This window comes from Gracilinanus agilis, chromosome 3, assembly GCF_016433145.1.
Source record: "Gracilinanus agilis isolate LMUSP501 chromosome 3, AgileGrace, whole genome shotgun sequence".
NCBI lineage: Eukaryota > Metazoa > Chordata > Mammalia > Didelphimorphia > Didelphidae > Gracilinanus > Gracilinanus agilis.
The window spans coordinates 109,156,264-109,176,019 of NC_058132.1; the positions used below are offsets into that span (position 1 = coordinate 109,156,264).

Genomic DNA, 19,756 nt, shown 5'->3' on the forward strand with positions numbered 1-19,756 from the left:
GTTTATGAGTCATTAATCGTTATATCTCCTCTAGCACCTGACAGAGTGCTTTGGTATGCAGGAAGGGCAATATGAATGCTTGTTGAATATAAATTTGAATTTTCTTTAGGAAAATGTTGAGCTTTATCAAACAATATGGAACCACAGAGAGTATTTATGGATACAAAATTTACTTTGTCCTGATTATTTGGTTCATTAGGGTGAAAGGGACAAAAGGAGATATACTCACAAAATATTCTCCCTCTAAATAAGATATCCTAAATATTCTTTCTTATCCTACCTATTTGGAGAATTTCATTAATATAAACAATTTTAATAATTGTTAACATTCTTATTATTAGCCTTTATATTTGTATAACATTTTTCTTCAAAGGCAACTTAGTAAAGCTGATAAAGTAGTAGACTTGGAATCAGAAAAGTCTGGGTCCACTTCTTGATCTTGACAAGTGATATTGAAAGTCAAAACCTAAAAAAAATCAGATTCCTCTATGTTAGCCTCAAGTTGTTGTTGGGAAGGTTAAATACAAAGTGTTAGATGGAATATTATATATAAATATATATGTATATATTTGTTGTTCAGTTGTTTTAGTCATGTCTGACTCTTCATTGGCCCATTTGGACTTTTCCTGGTACATCTACTGGGAATGATTTGCCATTTCCTTCTCCAATTCATTTTGCAAATGAGGAAACTGAGTGAACCAGGGTTAAGTGCCTTGCCCAGGGTCACACAGCTAATAATAAGTGTCAGAAACTAGTTCTGAACTCATATATTCTTGGTTTCAGGCCAGCATGTATAGATATAGATATATGTACATTTTGATATGTAGAGGTATAGATATATAGGTATATGTATATATACATACAGATATGCACACATATGTATGTATATATAATATGTTAAAATTATTAATTGTGCAGTGACTATAACTATGCTTTTCTTTTTTGACAGAATATTGATTATAAATGACCATTTTTAAGATTTAGTGGCAAAGTAAAAAAATGGAGTGGTATATATATTGATCTGAGGATATACTAGGTTAAAACAGAACAAAATCTGAATTAGTCAACCTAAACTTTGTTGTATTTCATCTGGTCCATTATAATAGTTTACAAACTAGTCTCTTCTCTAGGCTTTTTTCTTTTTAATTCTTCTATCCTATAATTACAGAAATATTTTTTTCTGATGATTAAGTCTGACTGTTTCTCCTTTGCTTGAAGAGAATACAAACTCTTCCATTTAAAATTTAGAGTCCTACAATATAGGTGCAATTTACTTGCCAATTTATTTTGCATTATTCACCAAGATCCCCAATATCCTGATATCTATCACCATGACACTCAGTATCAATATTCTAACTAAAGTGGATTAATACAGGTTAGAGGAAAAAACAATGGATTTGGAATCAAGAGAATCAAATTCTTACTAGTATATACTGCCTGTGAGGTTATTGTATTTCTTTAGACTTTCTTACTCTTATTTATAAAATTAGGGCATTGGTCTAAATGGGTTCCAAGTCCCTTCCAGGTCTAAATATTGCCCTTCTATACTTACTTACTCTTCAAGAATCTCATTGTGAACTTTCTTGACCCGAAGCCTTTGTTCAGGTCATTTCTCAAGCCTATAATGTATTTCATGCCCCTTCCCTATACTGGCATAAGGCTGAAATAATCTTCTCTATCTTTTTTGGCTCAGTTTAGGTACCACCTCATTCAGCAAATCTCACTGATCCACTCCCTTTGTGAAAATGATTTCTTCTTTCTAGAGCAATGATTCCTGAAATAGGTGCCACCGCCCCCTGGTGGGTGCTGCAGAGATCCAGGAAGGAGGTGATGGCCACAGGTGCATTTATCTTTACTATTAATTACTATTAAAATTAAAAAAATTAATTTCCAGGGGGCTAAGTAATGTTTTTTTTCTGGAAAAGGGGTGGTAAGCCAAAAAAGTTTGGGAAACACTGGTCTAGAGAGTAGAACAGACCCTACTTAAACTACTGTTTGCATCAATACTCATAATACTATTTAGAAGTTTGCAATAATAGGAATAATAGTAGTAGAATTCATAATGCTTCATGAGAAAACCAGTTTGAAATTTCCCTGGTGCCTTTATTTTAGCTTCAATAAATGTTTTAACTGGGGATAAGAACATCTTCCCCTGTTTCAGGGAAGGATACATTATTGTGCTATGTAATATTCATCATAAACACATATAAAATGCCATCTGAAATCAGACTGATTGAGCCTAGTTTCCTCTGCTATCCTGGATGCTATCTTTAAAGGTTGGGGCTGAAGACAAATGTCCTTAGCATTCTAGGCAAGTATTCACTAAGCATCTGCGATGTGCAAGGCATTATGCTAGGCAAGAGCCAAATAGTCCTCATTCTCCATGGTTTGTGTTCTCAAGTGTGGGGGCAATGGTGTATGTATACGTAAGCATAAATATATACATACCTATACATACATAGATACACAAATAGATATGTACATACAAATAACATAAAGGAGTCATACTTGAAAGCCTGAGACCTAACACATGAAAGAGAGGTTTAAAGTAACAGTAAAACAGTAACAATCAAAGATATGGCCACACAGGTGATTTCTTTATGTTGTATGAATTATTCAGTTTAGTAAATAAAAAAGTTTGCAATGGGATATAGTAAAGAATGATCGGTGAAGTCTTGTGCTAAGCTATCTGTATGTCAGTTTACTGATTCTATAATAGATATTTAAGAGATACCCAATAACAGGAGCCTTAGACCCTGCATAAGACTCCTTTTCCTTCCATCGCTCTCTTTCAAATTCATCTTTGAATATTTTCTTCATATTTTCTTCTTCAAGCAAAAAGCTAAAGAAAGAAAATCTCAAGGGTAGAGACTCTTATTTATTTATATTATTTATATTCTTAGCACTTAACACCATGCCTGGCACATTGTAATTACTTAATAAAATGCTCTATGTTTTTATCTATGTAGCTATGTATGTATGTATCTGTCTATCTATCTATCTGTCTGTCTATGTATGTATATATTTATCCATCTTTCTGTCTATATCTATTTAATCTATCTATGTATCTACATGTCTATGTATCCATGTATGTATGTATCATAGCTAAGTGACCCAGTAGAGTCAGGAAAAAATGAGTGGAGATCCAGCCAGAGACATTTATTGCTATATGACCTTGAGCAAGTAGTTTAACTCTTCTTCAGTTTCCTCATCTGTAAAATGAGTTGGAGAAGGAAATGGAAAACCACCTCAGCATCTTTGCTGAAAAAACCCAAATGGGGTCACTAAGAGTAAGATATTACTAAACAAAATGTGTGTGTGTGTGTATATATATATATATATATATATGTACATATATATATATGTATATATGTATATATATTTATTTATCTATGTATATTTGTTTATATGAGTGTTTCTGTCTATCATCTAATATAAAGAGAAGAAATTACCTGCAACTAAAAAAATAAAACTTCCAAAATATTATGTGAATGTAGAGAAACCATTTACAGAGAATGTAAAGACAACCATTTCTACTACAGTGAAAGGGCACACAACTCTGGGAATGAGGCTTCTTGGATCAAGTAGAGATCAGGTACTTTGGAACAGTCCTTCACTGCTACTGAAAAGTAGGTCCTCTGCCTTCCCACATTCCATAAGAGTAAAGTTGTATCTCCTTCTTCCCCATAGAATCTGTTGTGGAAGGCTGACACATTCTTTCAGGTAACATGGAAAGCACATTCCCCTTTCTTTGTTTTTGGAGTGTATGCTGGCTTTGTAAAAAGGATTAAACTACAGGGATTCTCTACTTTGGATCTATTTATTACAAATTTTGGAGGAAGCAACCAAAGGAAAAATATTTCTAGAAGAGAGCTAGAGCTCAATCCCTGACTGCCATATTTTGCCAGAAGCACATTTTTGAGATCCAACAAAATGGTAAAGAAAATTATAAATTCTTTGATACTACTTGTCAGAGTGGAAGGAAGACTTTTTTAAGTGGAAAAAAAAACCCATTTGGGTAACAAGTGAGTAGAAGTGTGAAGGGCAAGTAGAAATTATTGAATGAATTTGGTGGAACTGTGAACCGATACAACTATTCTGGAGAGCATTTTGGAACCATGTCTAAAGGGTCATAAAACTGTATACCTTTGGCCTAGCAATACCACTACAAGGTCTGTATCACAAAGAGATCAAAGATAGGGGGAAAGGACTTACTTGTACAAATATATTTATAGCTGCGCTTTTTGTGGTGACAGAACTGGAAACTGAAAGGATGTCCAATTTAAGAATGGTTGAACAAGGTATGATACATGATTGTGTGAGAATTTATTTTTCATATACTGTTTCAATTTCTATATATTGGGGAAATTTATTGTGTATTCTATATCTATATCTGGGATCTATGTCAGAGATACTATCCTGTCTGGACTTTTTTACATTTTATTGATCCTTGGGAATTCCAAGGAATGTTTCCTTTTTAACTGAATTTGGTTAATAAATGAAGAAAAGAAGGATTTTTTTCCTGGTGTATGTCCCAAACTTCACCTGTCATTCTGGGGAAGGCCTGAGGGTCAGATGGACCCCCTCTTAATTAGCTATCACCAATTAAAGATGTCTTGGGAAATGATAATGAGCTGAAGATTGAGCTCCCCAAAATGTACCTGGACCAGGAGTTTCCATATATCTTATGATAGTTGAGTAAGTCATTTGACCACAATTAGGATGTCAACTAATAAATTATTTTAACATTTAAAATTAAGTAAAACCTGTCTCAAAATAATTTTAATTTCTGTAGTTGTAATGGAATATTATTGTGCCATAAAAATGGTACACCAAAGGATCACAAAAAAAATCCTGAAAGATATTTATATATATGAAATGATGCAAAGGCAAGTAGGCAGAATGAGGAGAGCATTGTATGCAGTAGCAACAATATCCTATGATGATTGTGAATTATTTAACTATTATCAACAATACAAAGATCCAGAACAACTCCCAGGAACTCATGACAAAAAAAGCTTTCCATTGCTAAAGAAAGAACTGATGGAGTTTGAATGTAGATTAAAGCAAATCATTCTTGACTTTGTTTTTCCAAAGGAAATTTCTCTACTATAAGCCATATGTGTCCTGTTTCACAGCATAACAAAAATGGAAATATATATTGTGTGATAACATTGTGTGATAATGTATACCTGATAATCTAGATACAATCAATACCAAATGCCTGTCTTCTTGGTGAGAGGGTAGATGTGTAGGAATGGAGAGAATATGGATCACAAAATGATAGAAAATGATTACTAAACATTGTATCAACATGTAAAAAAAGAGAAATTATTTAATAGCCTTATCCCATGCCATTGCTGTAACATATTTATATGATCTTTAAATATTTTTCATTTCATAAAAAGTGCTCATCTGATTGGAATTTAATGAGAAGAGTCCTCAATGGCAGTCCACTCTAGAAATATCAGTTCTCCAATTTCTTACAGCCCTCAGCGCACAATGCCTAAGTACAGACAAAATGCCTCAGCTTCTTGATTAACCTAATTATGGTCTTAAATAATTAGATATGTCAGCCTAACCACCTGAAGGAGATTTTCACCAGTTTGACAATAGCTGAATCTGGGGTGACTTCTTAGTGCTCAGGAAGCTAGTCTTCCATTACCTCTGGGTATGTATGTTACCAAGTTAAAAGGAAGAAACTTCATTTTATGAAATTTCCTAATGTGTCTGCTGAATTTCCCTTCCTCCTTTGAGGCCTATGGGGAAAATCATTATAGATCAGTAAAAATAAATACTTCAAAGTTCTTCAAGATTTCTCTGAATGGTTTCTAGTGGTTATCGTTGATTAAAACAAAACAGTAAAAATGGTGTCTCTAAAATCTTATTTACATCCCCAATTACAATCTATCTAATCTTCTCACTTCTATAACTTTAAGGGATCAGGAGAAATAAATTTTCTCTAAAACAGTCACAACCCAAAACAAACAACTTCAATTTCGATCAAAGGAGATATGGATGATCATGGGCATTTATCTACTCGTTCTTTTTTTGGCATCTAATTTTGGTTTTCTTGATATATTATTCCACGACTTCTATTTTTTCCCGTGAGGAACAAGTTTCTAACACAAGAGATTGTTATTCTTGTAGTCTCAGGCACCTGCATTTCAACACAAAACATTTCTGGCTAAACACCATTCAATGCTTAGAAAGTGGGATAATCAAACTACAGACACCCTAAGATCTGTTCTTTAGGCATGAACTATACTTCCTTTGGAACAATTAAAAACATCAAAAAGGCCCTTGAGTGCTGTCATAGGTGCCTAATAAAAAGTTCCCCAGGGATACCTTAAAAATTTCAAGCAAACAATTTGAAGGTACAAATAATTAGGGAAACTTTCCAAGAAACAATCCAGGAGAGGAGGGAGAGAAAGCAAGTGAATACTAAAATATGATATAAAAGAAAAGAAAATTAAAATATTATAGATTTAGAATCAGAAGACCTAAGTTCAAGTGCTGACTCTCCCATTTATTTCCTGAATAAGCTTGGCTAGTTTATAAAACTTCTTTTGTGACTCAACTGGACCGCTAGGTGGTACAGTGGATGGAGTGTTGGGTGAGGAAAGCTCATCTTCTTGAGTTCAAATCTGGCTTCAGACACTTAATAGGCTATGTGACACTGAGCAAGTCACTTAATCCTAATTGTCTCAGTTTCCTCATCTGTAAAATGAGCTGGAGAAGGAAATCACAAACCATTCCAGTAGAATAGTCAAACATGATTGAAAATAACTGAATAATTTGAGTCCCTCAATTTCCTCTAAAGTGAGAGGAATGATTTAGAGGAACTTTAATATCTCTTCCTACTCTGCATCTGATCCTATTATCCTTTTCAGTTCTGACATTCTGTGAATGTAGTTGGTAAAGACTCAGTGATTAGAACATGCCACCTCCAAATTCGTTTCTGTATGCATATCACATAATGTTCCTGTGTCTGTTTCTCTAACTATAAGACTAAGAAATTCATTTGCTTGGATCTGTGATAAATCCAACCCCGAAAAGACTATTTTTTCTTCCTAAATTTTGAAATTCCTAAAGGTTAAAATACTGTATTTCAAAGAATCACAGATTTTTATAAAGCTCTTCATGATCTGAAAAAGTCTTTCATATTTTGGCCCTTTCTTACTTTCCTGGAACTTCTTTCACCTCTCTCCCCTTTGTCATATGTGATTGGTAATCTGTAATCCAGTAAAACTAGCCTCCTTGATGTTGTTTGCCCAAGAATCTCCATTTCCTGACACCAAGCCTTTCCACTGGCTTTGCCCCAGCCTGGAATTCTCTTTCTCCTCTTGACTTCTCTTGCTTCCTTCAATTCTAGCTAAAAACTTACATTCTGAAAGACATCTTTCCTAGTAATCTTCCTTATTCTTATCACTTCTCCAATTCATCTTGTATATATTTTGTTCATAGTTGCATGCTTGCATCTCTCTCATTAATCTATAAGATTCTTGAAAGCAGAATTTTTTTGGTTTTATTTTTGCTTTACTTTGTATCCCCACACTCAGCAAGGGCCTATAGCATAGTAGGAATTGAACATTTGCTTGCTGACTTGACTAGAGATTCTTGGAATGAAAAGGACCGTAGTGGTCATCTAGTGTGGATTGGAGAAAATCAGTTTCATCTTTTCCATACCCAGTGGGTGACTGCCTAGACTTTGCTGGAAAGGTCAGTGCTTTGAACTACTGCTTCCCCAGGCAGCCCATTCTGTTTTGTGGGTTGCCATAATTTTTAGCAATGTTTTCCACAAATTAAATATCCACTTGCCCCTTTGGAACTACTACTCTCCATTCCTCCAAGTTTGATATCTGTAGCAATTAAGTAGAAGAAATCTAACCTTTCTCCCAAATGACAGTCATTCAAATACTTTAAGACAGCTATCACATGCTTCCTGAGTTATAAACTCTAAGCTGTTCACCATCCTGGTTGCTCTCCTTTGAGGCTAATTAATTCCCATTCTCTGGTGTAAATACTCTTTGTTACTTGGTCAGGATGATTTTTGTTTCTTAAATGCTATACTTGAGACACCTCTCATCTACCAGTGCTGACTGATCCCATCATGGATCCTGCAGAAAAGAAAAGAATGATCACAAGCAGAAGGCTTTTTCAAACAGCATACATCAATAAGGCTAGAAAAAAGAGTGACAGTAGGAAGGGGTCACCGCTGTGAGTTGAGTATTACTTAAAATCTTGTAGATGTGACCCTTCACAGAGAAGAGATCAGGTGTGCCCCCAGGACCTAGGAAGTAACCAAACTAAGAGCAAGAAGAATCTGCAGTTAGTGTGGTGTTCTGTGGGGAGCAAGAGAAGAATCAAGATTGTTATTCATTGTCTATTCGGTCATTTTTAGTTGTGCCTGACTTTTTAATTATCTCATTTGGGATAGTTTTTGGCAAAGATACTGGAGTAGTTTGCCATTTTCTTCTCTAGATCACTTGACATATGAGGAAACTGAGGCAAAGAGATTTAAGTGACTTGCCCAGGGTTACACAGTTAGTATCTGAGGCCAGATTTGAACTCAAGAAGATGAAACTTCCTGTCTCTAAACCTAATACTTGGCTCCTCAAAACAAACAGTACTTTACTTACTTTTCCCACACAGTAGGATTTTAAAAGTATCCATTGAATTGCTATTCCCAATCTGGGAATGACTATGAGATAGCCAGTCATTAAAAATGTAACAACATGTAAAAAGGTCAAGGTAAGCCCATAAAATGAATTGAACATTCATAAAGTATTGGAAGTTTTGTAAAAAAGCTAGAGTTTTTTTTTCTTTTCACTTCTTTTGTTCCCTAGTTTTAATGTAAGGCTCTTAGATTAAACCACTTTAAAACCACAGGACAGAATATAAAGATTTTAAAGTCAATTTTTGAAATTAGCTTGACTTTCCTGTTCTTATTTTTCCCTATCTTCACCAACAAGTCATTTACTCTTCCTCTTCCTTATTTTATCACTTTAATCTCTATCTCTCCAAATTCTGGTTTTCACTTTTCTCATGATAATCTTCCCCTATTTGGGTGCACAGATTCAGTGTTCAAGGAGGGCTTTTTTAAATTAAAAAAAAAAACGGAACCTACAAGTGGGTATTTTGATTTAATTTTTAGTGAACATTTGATTAATTTCTCACATATTTATTTATAAATAGTTCTTCACAGTTTACAAAGGGCTATCCTCACACCCCCTCTCCAAAAAAATATGAAAGGAAAGGAAAATTTAAGGATTAATAGCCTCATTCCATGGATGAAGAAAGAGATTCAGAAAGCTTAAGTGACTTATTAAAGGACACACAGTCAGGAAGTGACAGAGCCAGGATGTGATGAAATGTCCCATGCCTGCAGGTTAAATCCTTTTCCCACTATGACATTAGTACTACGTTGTGGTAACTGATGTATAAGCAGTATATGTAATATGAAATTCAGATGTTGATCCAAAGTATGGCTTCCTTTCTGTAATGTCTAAAAATTAGAAGCTGCTATGTTTGAGGGTGCCATACAGAAAGGAAGCTATTTTAAAGAAATATGTCCAAGAAATACATTAGAAAAATATGTGATCGAACACGTAGTTTGATAGGGCTGTGATTAGGGTTTTGATGTTAAAGGATCACTCTACTGCAAATATGAATAACATGGAAATAGCTTTTGAACAATGATACGTGTATAACCCAGTGGAACTGCTTGTCAGCTTTGGGAGGGGGAGGAAAGAGCAGGGGGGAATCATGAATCATGTAACCATGGAAAAATATTCTAAGTAAAAAAAAAAGGGAAAAAAAGAAATCTTTCTAAAGTACAAATGGATATCTACCTTTTTTCCCACTCATCTTTAGCCTTTATTAAACATAGCTGAACATGCCCTCAGATTTAATTAAGATGTTCTTTCTAAAGGTTTTTACCCTGAAACCTCTTTTTCTGGGAGGCAGTTTCCAGATGGTGAAGGATGGTCATGTTTACTATCTCACAACCTTGCTTCAAAATGATGCTGAGAGGAAAGAATGAATCAGATGTATACCTACAGGAAGTGACAAGAGTACCTCTGCTACCATTTCTTGCCTTTCTGCTGGCTAAAGGTTTAAGTTGATTCCTACCTTGACAGCTCTGCTCAGGATTAGGAAAGCACATTAAATTTCAGAAAAGGATGCTAAATTTTTTTCTTAACTCAATAGCAGAGAAAAGAAAGATAATCTGAAGAGTAGGAGTTTTTGGCATCTGAGAAACTGGAATTATTAAGAGCACAGGTATGGAAATGGAAAGGACATGAGAGATCACCTATTTTACAGATAAGGAAAGAGATCAATTGATTTATGCAGTCACATAAGTAGGAAATAAAAGAAGGGAGATTTGATCTGACTCTGCATTCAATGCTCTTCTACATGATTTCCTATAATTTATCTATTTTCTCCCAGGCACCAACACTGATAATTACATCTTCTCCCTTGAATCCTTCACATAATCTGTATAGTCTGCAAGGTACAATAAACAAAATTAAGTGCTACAGAGCCATGAATGGATGTTTCACCACCACTGCCATCACCATCACTACCACCACTACCATCATCATTGCTAATATTTATAGTTCATAACGTGTGCCATGCACTGTGCTAAGTGCCTTATAATTATATCATTTGATATTCACAGTAATCCTGGAAGGTATGTATTCTTCTTATTATTTTACAGATGAGGAAACTGAGTCAAAAAGAGGTTTGAGTCTTAACTCAGAGTCACACAGAAAATAAGGGTCAAAGACTGTTTCATCCCTTTGTGATGCTACCTTTCTAGGAATAGTCCAACAGAAGAGGACCTTATAATATGGCAGAAGTATATAAAGGTGTGTATGCATGTGGTTTACAGTGAATATGATTTTGAAAACAGTAAAAAGATGCCATGTGGATCTCTCAGCATAAAGCACTCTGGGAGGAAATCAACACCTTTCAGAATATCTCACAGCATAACTCTCACTGCTGAGATGCCTCAAAATTAAAACAAACAAACAAACATGTTTCCTCTCTACTCTATGCCTAGAGAAAACTCTCCATTTAAAAGGTGGGGAATAACTTCATCACAAAGGGCGAATATTACATAGCCTAACATTAAAAGTGATTAACTTCTCATTTTCTAGCTCTATAATAAAATTCTTGCTTATTCCACATTTTTACTGCTCTAACTTCCTTCTTATGGGTCTCTCTTCACTTTCATATTCATTGTCCTCAAATCAATGCAAAGGAAGAATGAAGAAGTATTTATTAAGCATATACTATGTGCAAGTACCTTCCAAATACTACCTCATTTAATCCTCAGAACAATCTAGGGAAGTGGGTCCCATTTTTATCCCCATTTTAAACTAAAGTTACTGAAACAAATAGAGGGTGACTTGTCCAAGGACATAAAGCTATTATGTGTCTGAGGCCATTTTTTAAAACCCTTTCCTTTTTTCTTAGAATCAATACTTATATTGAATCACCTATATGTCCCCCACCCCTGACCATATTTGTATGCAAGTCTTTCTGATTCCAGGTCCAGCTCTTTACCCATTTCAACATTTAGTTGTTTCTGCAGAGGAAATAAGCAAGTCATTTAATGGGTAAATAGGTGTCAAAGTGGATAGAATGCCAGATCTGGAGTCAGGAAGACCTGAGTTCATATCTAGCCACAGACACTTATTAGCTAGCTGAGTGACAATGGATTATCAGTCACTTAACTCTGTTTGCCTTCTTCCTCTTTAAAATGGCCTGGAATGGGAAAAGGCAAACCAGTCCAGTGTCTTTGCCAAGAAAACTCCAAATGGGGTCATGAAGAGTCAGACATGACTGCAAATGATTGAACTGATTTTAAGAGACTAAAAATCCAAGAGTCCCAACTTAGCCACTGATTTGTAGTCTGATGTCAGGAAAGTTATTCTCCCCCTCTCAACCTTGTATTCCTTATCTTTGAAATTAACTGGCTGGACTAAATAATTGCATAAAGTTCCATCTAGCTCTAAATTTCTAAAAGCCTTTTTCCCTCTACATATTTTTCTTCACTGCTTATTTCTAAAAAAATGGTTAAAATACTGAAAATCTGAAGCATCACAGAAAAGAGCAAAAGAACCACCTTTTGCAGTGTCTGTGTTTAATATAATACTTAATCTTATCTTCCTGGAGGAGAAGGGACAGGATTTATTTAGAGGCTGCTACCTATCAACCTCACGAAAGTCAGCCAAGGGGAAAATATGTCTGTTGATCAGGGATACAGCATTAAATAGAAGTAGAAGGTTTTTAAGGTATTATTTTATCTTTTTCCTCCTTTGCAGGACTAAAGATATATCAGATAGCAGCCTCATTTTGAGCTTTCTAAAACCTAGAATATATTCATGCCCAGTATATGAAATTGTACAACATTTAGGGGAAGGGAGAGGATAGAAAGGATAGTAAGAAATGTAAAAGAGTAACATTCTAAATCTTGGTAGTAGCATAATAAGATCTCAGATTCAGAGATGGAAGAAAGCCCAGAGATTATCTAGTCCAAACTACTCATTTTACAGATGGGGACACTGAGGCTAAGAGATGTAAAATGACCTGATCAAGGTCAAAGAGATCATCAGTGTCAGAGGTAGGATTAAAACCTATGTCACTGGACTAAAATTTCTTCACTCTAATGATATTTATTTCTACTATTCTTTAAAATATTAAAAACATCTTATATAAGGGATTCCTTCATTGTTTAGAAGGACAGGCCTATCTGAGGTCCTTTTAAACTATCAAGGCTTTATGATCTTCATTAAGAGTGGATTTTATTATTATCTCTGAAAACTGGGATATTTAAGTACAACACCGTACTGGAACCTTAGAATGACTGAAATCCTAGAAACTAATTCCCAATAATTTTGCTTTGTATACAAGCTAGAAGTGTAGCTATCCATTTCTTATTTCTTTGTCAGAAACACTTATAAAATCCCTCTGGAATCTCAGATTTCCCTTCACTCCTTAATCAACTTAAATGTGTATACCAAGGAGCTCTTGCTATAAACATTATGTACTTATGTTATTCTAAAATAAAATTTTCCAAAAGGTAGAATGAACACATGGACTTCTAATGAGTTTTATTTGAAACTTTTCCGTTGTAAGTTAATTTTGTCATTCAGGCAATACTTTAAAAGGAGGAAGTATTCTTATGCAACATGACTAAAGTATCCCTAGGGGACCTCAAAATCTTTTTCTATTAAATAGACCTGAAAATTATGCTAACTAGAACATGAAGAAGGAAAAACAAGATATAGAACACTCAGAGAGCAAGGAGACTGAGAAAGTTAAAAGAGATCATCCCAAGGTCACTTAGTGAGTCACTAACAGAGGTGACATTCTGGTTCTATGCTTTGTGAAAAGCAATATTAAAATATTAGGTTATCAATATAATAGATTATACTTTTTAATATGAAAAAGACTGCTTTAGTTTTATCATGGGGATTTTTTGTTGTTCAGTTGTTTTCAGTGATATCAGACCTTTACAACCTGATTTTGAGTTTGCTCAGCAAAGACACTAGAGTGGATTCCCTTTGCCTTCTCCAGCCCTCATTTTACAGATGAGGAAACTAAGGCAAACAGTTAAGTGACTTGCTAGGTCACATAGTCAGTGTCTAAGATCAGATGTGGAATCATGAAGATGAGTCTCTGTGACTCCAGGCCTAGCACTCTATCCATCAAGCCACTTCCTTGTATCACTGAAATTTTAACTTGCTATCAAATTAAACAGAACTTGGAAAAAACAACAACATTTACTGTACTCAACTTTCTGATCAGGTTATTTTCCCTTAAATGCCAAATATTATTCCTCTTCTCCATTGTCATCCTTCTTGATCCCTCTGCAAGTCTCTGGTCCTGAACATCATCCTTTCTTTCCTGGACATTCTTTTTTACATTAATATTTGTTAAACTTTCTTCTCCTGGTTCATCTCTTGACATTCAATTGCTCCTTCTTCTTCTTATGTTACACCCATATCATGTTCTTCCAGGTGGGCATATAACTCAGGGTCCTTTTCTTTTTCCTGACTAGGTTCTTTCTTAGTGATCTCTTCAATTCCCATAGGTATAGTCATCATCTACATGCAGATGACATCCAGACATTGGGCCCTGCTGAGCTCCAATACATCTGTACCTGTTTATTGAACATTTCTTACTAAATATCCTTAAAGCAGCCTCTATTTACTAGGACCAAAACCACCCTAATTCATAGTCTTTCCTTTAAAATTCTGTCCTCTTCCTTAATTCTCAATTTTTGTTGAAGGTGCCATTTTTTCAGTTTCCCAGGTTCAAAATATGTCACTCTCTGTTATTTGCTCTGATTTGTAACCAATTCTCTAGTTCCATCAATTTTTTTCTCCATAGCATAACTTGCATCTATCTCATCCTTTTCTCATACGTGATGAACATCTTCATTATAGCCTTCATCACTTCTATGCCTGGAAAAGACTATTATAATAATCACGCATCAATGCCTTGTGGTTTCTTCCCTTTCTAATCTATCTATCACAAAGATGCTAAATGAATTTCCTTAAATTATAGGGATGATCATATCACTGCCCTCCCCAAGAAGCTTCAGTGATGTTACAACTTCTACCAGTTGACTTTCTATATCCATCACAATTTCATATTATTGGGCAGTGGTTCCCACATTTTTTTGGCCTTCTGACCCCTTTCCAGAAAAAAATATTACTCAGCCCCCTGGAAATAAATTTTTAAAATTTTAATAGCAATTAATAGGAAAGATAAATGCACCTGTGGCCATCACTGCTCCTCTGGATCGCTGCAGCACCCACCAGGGGGCAGTAGCACCCACTTTGGGAATCACTGTTACAGGGCATTTATAACAAGTACTTAAAGTTTACAGGTTTTAAAATTTGCAAAATACTTTACATAGGTTATCTCATTTGAATTTCACATCAATTCTGTAACATAGGTGCTATTATGATCTTCATTTTATTAAAAAATAAAACAAAGCCCACAGAAGCTCAATGACCAACATAGGGTTACACAGCTAGGAAATATCTGAAGCAGGACTTTAAGTCCAGCAATATTTTTCCAGTGTTTGGGTAGCTGAAATATTGTCCTTTATACACTCTATCCTAGCCACATTGTTCTCCTTTGTGCTTTATGTATACAGCCATTCATCTTCTGCTTCCATATCTTTGAACAGGCTGTCCTTAATGTCTGGAATTCACTCACTCCTTAATTCTGCCTTATACCATCCTTGCTTCATTCAAAACTCAGATCAAATATTAACTCCTTGATGAAGCCTACTACGATTCTCCCCAGTTTCTAAAATCCTCTTCCCCAACACCTGAATTAATTGATCTTTACTAGGTATATTCTTTTTATTTAATTATGTTTTCATGCTGTTCCTCCCAAAAGAATATAAGTTCTTTGAGGACATGCACAATTATTTCTTTTATTTTATACAAAGCTCCTAAAACCATGTCTGACAAATCAGAAGTCTCACCAGAATTATCAGACCATAGTTTATATTTATCAGGTTTTAAGTGATTAAGGTAGGTGTAAAACAAGTCTTTATGCCTCTTTTCAATAACATGGCATAGAAAAATCTCAAGAGTAGGGATCTAATCTTGGCTCCATTACTTGTTGTGTGACACTGAGAAAATAATTTAATCTCTTTTGGCTTCAATTTTCGAACATGTAAAATGGTGATAATAATAAAGACCTAGAGGTTGAATGATTTGTTCTTGATCACAAAGCTAAATATCAGGGGCAGGATTCGAATCTAAATCTCCTTTGTTCTAATCCCAGATTCTGTACTCTACATCACAAACTAGTGAACATAAATGATTTGATGAACTTAAATGAGTTTAATGAACATAAACCAAAGACCTTGAATCCATCAGTGTAATATTCCTGAGTATACAGAGTCTACTGTATACAGATTCATTTCAAAACAGCTGAAAAATATATGATCTGTATTTAGGAAAGTACACAGGAAGAATTTAAATATTTTTCCCAATTTTATGACCAAAATATTCAAGTACAAATACCAGATTTTTATGAAATACAAGAAAATATGAGGGAAAAGAAAACAACTTTAAATGATCTTCTTACATTTGATCTTCCTAAATGTTTACTTTCAGGTAAAAGAAACTTTCAGGAAAAACAAACAAACATATATATATATGTAAAACCCACCCCAAAACAATTCTTTTGACTAGTTGATTGGCTCAAGTTTCAGGTTAGCAATTATGGAAAATTTCCGTCATTTCTATTGGTATTTTCTCTGTAAAACAGCATGAGCTTGACACCTGAGAGATTTGGGGTCTAAATTGATACTGCTTAAAAGTTAAGTTTTTGCTCAAAGAATTATCCCTCTGCTCTATATTCCTTACATTGCCAGAACAAGATTGGCTAACTTTGCTAATATATGCCTGGGAATTGGGACAAGAATGATTTAGGACACATTGGCTCACGGTTTGCCTAAAAGGGGGTCAGGGACCCTGTGACATGTTTTCTATCACCCAAGGCCATATTAGTATATGAGGTCACCTTCTTTCCTAGGTACAAAAGGAAAGGGAAAGAGATGTAAGAAAAGAGGCAGGCATGAGATTTTGGAAGAATGTAGGAGAAAAGAATGGAGAGGGAGGGAGAATGTTGGAGAAAAATAAACAAAGGAGAAAGAGTATGTCATTAAAAGGGGAGAGAGGAAGAGGGAATAAAAAGAAAAGGTAGGAGAGGGAATTGAGGAAGAAAAGAGGGAGGGAAGAGAAGAGGAAGAAAGGGAAAGGTAAAAATGATGCTTATTGAGTGTTCTCTCACTGAAGAAGCTAATGACTTTATTTATTCTTCCCTGGTACACAATATCATGCCCAATGAACCATCTCCCAAACCATTCCATGAAATTGTATAATCTCTGATTGTGCACAAGGTCTTGTATTAGATATTGGATAAAATGAGGAAATATAACACATCCTGTCATCTAAATGCTTACAATTTAATGGAGGAATAAGCAGTTGATATATAAGAAGTAAAGTAATTCCTGATACAAAGTAGAATGGGATGGAACAAAGAATAAATTGAAAGAAGACAAAATGAAGAAAGGAAATCTTGAGTGGAAGAAATCATTTTCATCTAGGGAAAATCAAGGTAAGCTTCATGGGGAAGGAGGTGAATGAATTGAGCCTTGAAGCCTTTGATAGGGGGACATGTAGGAGGATGGGTTTTCCCAGAAGAGGGGACAGCTGCTGTGTAAATAATACAAGGAAGGTGGGTGAAAGCAGGGAGAAGTCTCAGCTGGTGGCTCAGTTGGTAGAATCATAGAGTGGCTGAAGGAAAATAGTGTGAAATGATATTATAAAGTTAAGCTGAAGAGAAATCATGGGGCACCTTATATTCTAAGACATGAAATTCTCATTTTATATATAAATAAGGAATCATCAATAAAATTTTTAAGGAAGATGGTGAAAAGATTGGATCTATACAAAATGGTGAATGGTTTGGCATCTGTGTGAATAATATTCCTTAAGAGGGTTTAGGGAGGAGAGTGGGACAGTTAGGTTGTGCAGTGGATAGTGGCCTGGGGTCAGAATACTCATCTTCCTGAGTTACATCTGGCCTCAGGCACTTACTAGCTATATGATACAGTCAGTTTGCCTCAGTTTCCTCATCTTTCAGATGAGCTAGAGAAGGAAAAAGCAAACCACTCCAATATCTTTGCCAAGAAAAACCCAAATGGGTTCATGAAGGGTCAGAAATGACTGAAAATGACTGAACAACAAGAATAGTAACAAACAGGGAGAAGCATGTTGGAAATGTGGAATGAGGGAAGAGAGATGATCTTCCTGGAGAACAGAGAAGGATAAGGATAGGTCAACAACTTCAAGAGGAAGGAGGCAACAGGACAGTTATTAGGGCAAGAATTTTTTTTATCATAAAGTAGAATGTCAGAGTTCTTGCTTCTGGCTTTCCCATTCCTCAATCCATCCTCCACACAGCAGCCAAACTGAGATTGCCAAAACACAGATGAGCAGGTCAGTTCCCTATTCAAATATCTCCAATGGTTTGCTATTGCCTATAGAAGAAACTAGAGAAGCAACCATACAATCCCTGAGCTGGCATTTAAAGCTCATCACATTATATATCGATGTGCCTTTACAGTTTCATTTCCTCACCCCCTCCCACATATTCTGTGCTCTAGTTAAAGTAACTTGCTAGCTCTTGCCTAGGCATAACCCTACATCTCTATTCCACACTTCACACAAGTGATCTTGTTTTTATGTTCAGTTGTTTCAGTCATGTCTGACTCTTTCTGAACCCATTTGGGGTTTTCTTAGCAGAGATATTGATGCTGTTTTGCCATTTCTTCCTCTAGCTATGGATGAGGAAACCAAGGCAAAATGGGTTCAGTAACTTGCACAGCTAGCAGGTGACTGAGGTCAGATTTGAACTCATGAAGATGATTCCTGATTCTAAGCCCAGTGCTCTACCCACTCTACCAGCTAGCTGCCCATCTCTAAGGCAACCCTCCTCACTTCCACCTCCTAAAATACCATTAAAGAGGGTGGAGGTGTTTTTAGCATCTCCAGGGAAAAACTTCATTGCAGTGAAAGAAACAATGAAGATGTTTTCAGGGGAGGTATTTTACATAGCTAACCATGGATTTAGCAAATATTAAAAGACATGGCCAAAATTAATTTTTGAAAGCATTTTATGAGATGAAAAGCTGTAGAAAGCAAAATATACATACACACACTGCACAATCATAAGATTGTTTATTCTCCAATTGTTGATAAATCAAAAGAAAAAATATACTCACATAAGGAATAGTATCCAAAGTATCTGTGTTGACAATAATAGGAGCAGGGCTGGCCTAAAAAAGGGGGAAAAAGAAAACACTTAAAATACTGAATCTTCTATTCCAAACAAAGGCTAAGTTGCTCACATTTCTTCTCTACCACATTTAAAATACAATGCCATGAGAATGAGAAATAATACTCTTCTGTGAATTTCCCCTCAATTCTGCAGTCTTTTCACATCCTCTGAGATTTGTGCTCTTTTGGAAGAGAGCCATTCTGAGAATTTGAATAAGAGGTAACATTGTTGACATTTCTCCCCCCCTCACAATAACAGTTTTGCAGCAGAAAATGCAAATGACAGGGAAATGGGCATAATTAAACCATGTCTGATATTTGCAAAACTTCATCTTTTAGCTCCAGCATTGCTGCCCTTTAAAAGATGTGTGCTTAACAAGAAATATTTTCACTAGTCACTTAATGGATCATTTTGTTTTATGACATCTTTACCTTTTACAATTGTCAACAGCTTGAGCTTTAGCATCTGCCACACATGCAGAGACCATCTTTGCAGCTACCTGATCTTTATGTCCTCAACAAGTATACAACTTAGTTCCTCCCTCGTCCCTCTGTCTGTCTCTCTGTCTGTCTGTCTGTCTCCCTCTCCTTTCTCTCTCTCACTCTCTGTCTGTCTGTCTCCCTCTCCTTTCTCTCACTCTCTGTCTGTCTGTCTGTCTGTCTGTCTTCCTCTCCTTTCTCTCTCTCACTCTCTGTCTGTCTGTCTCCCTCTCCTTTCTCTCACTCTCTGTCTGTCTGTCTGTCTGTCTGTCTTCCTCTCCTTTCTCTCTCTCACTCTCTGTCTGTCTGTCTCCCTCTCCTTTCTCTCACTCTCTGTCTGTCTGTCTGTCTGTCTGTCTTCCTCTCCTTTCTCTCTCTCACTCTCTGTC

The 19,756-nt window shown here is 35.6% G+C and overlaps 1 protein-coding gene across 1 annotated transcript in view; it reads right to left on the reverse strand.

The window, feature by feature from the left end:
- DLG2 (discs large MAGUK scaffold protein 2) overlaps positions 1-19,756 on the reverse strand; it is a 1,542,336-nt gene that overhangs the window by 958,246 nt on the left and 564,334 nt on the right. The window contains exon 3 of the mRNA XM_044668933.1: positions 18,833-18,886. Coding sequence (XP_044524868.1) covers positions 18,833-18,886 — 54 coding nt within the window. The remainder of the gene's footprint in view (positions 1-18,832; positions 18,887-19,756) is intronic.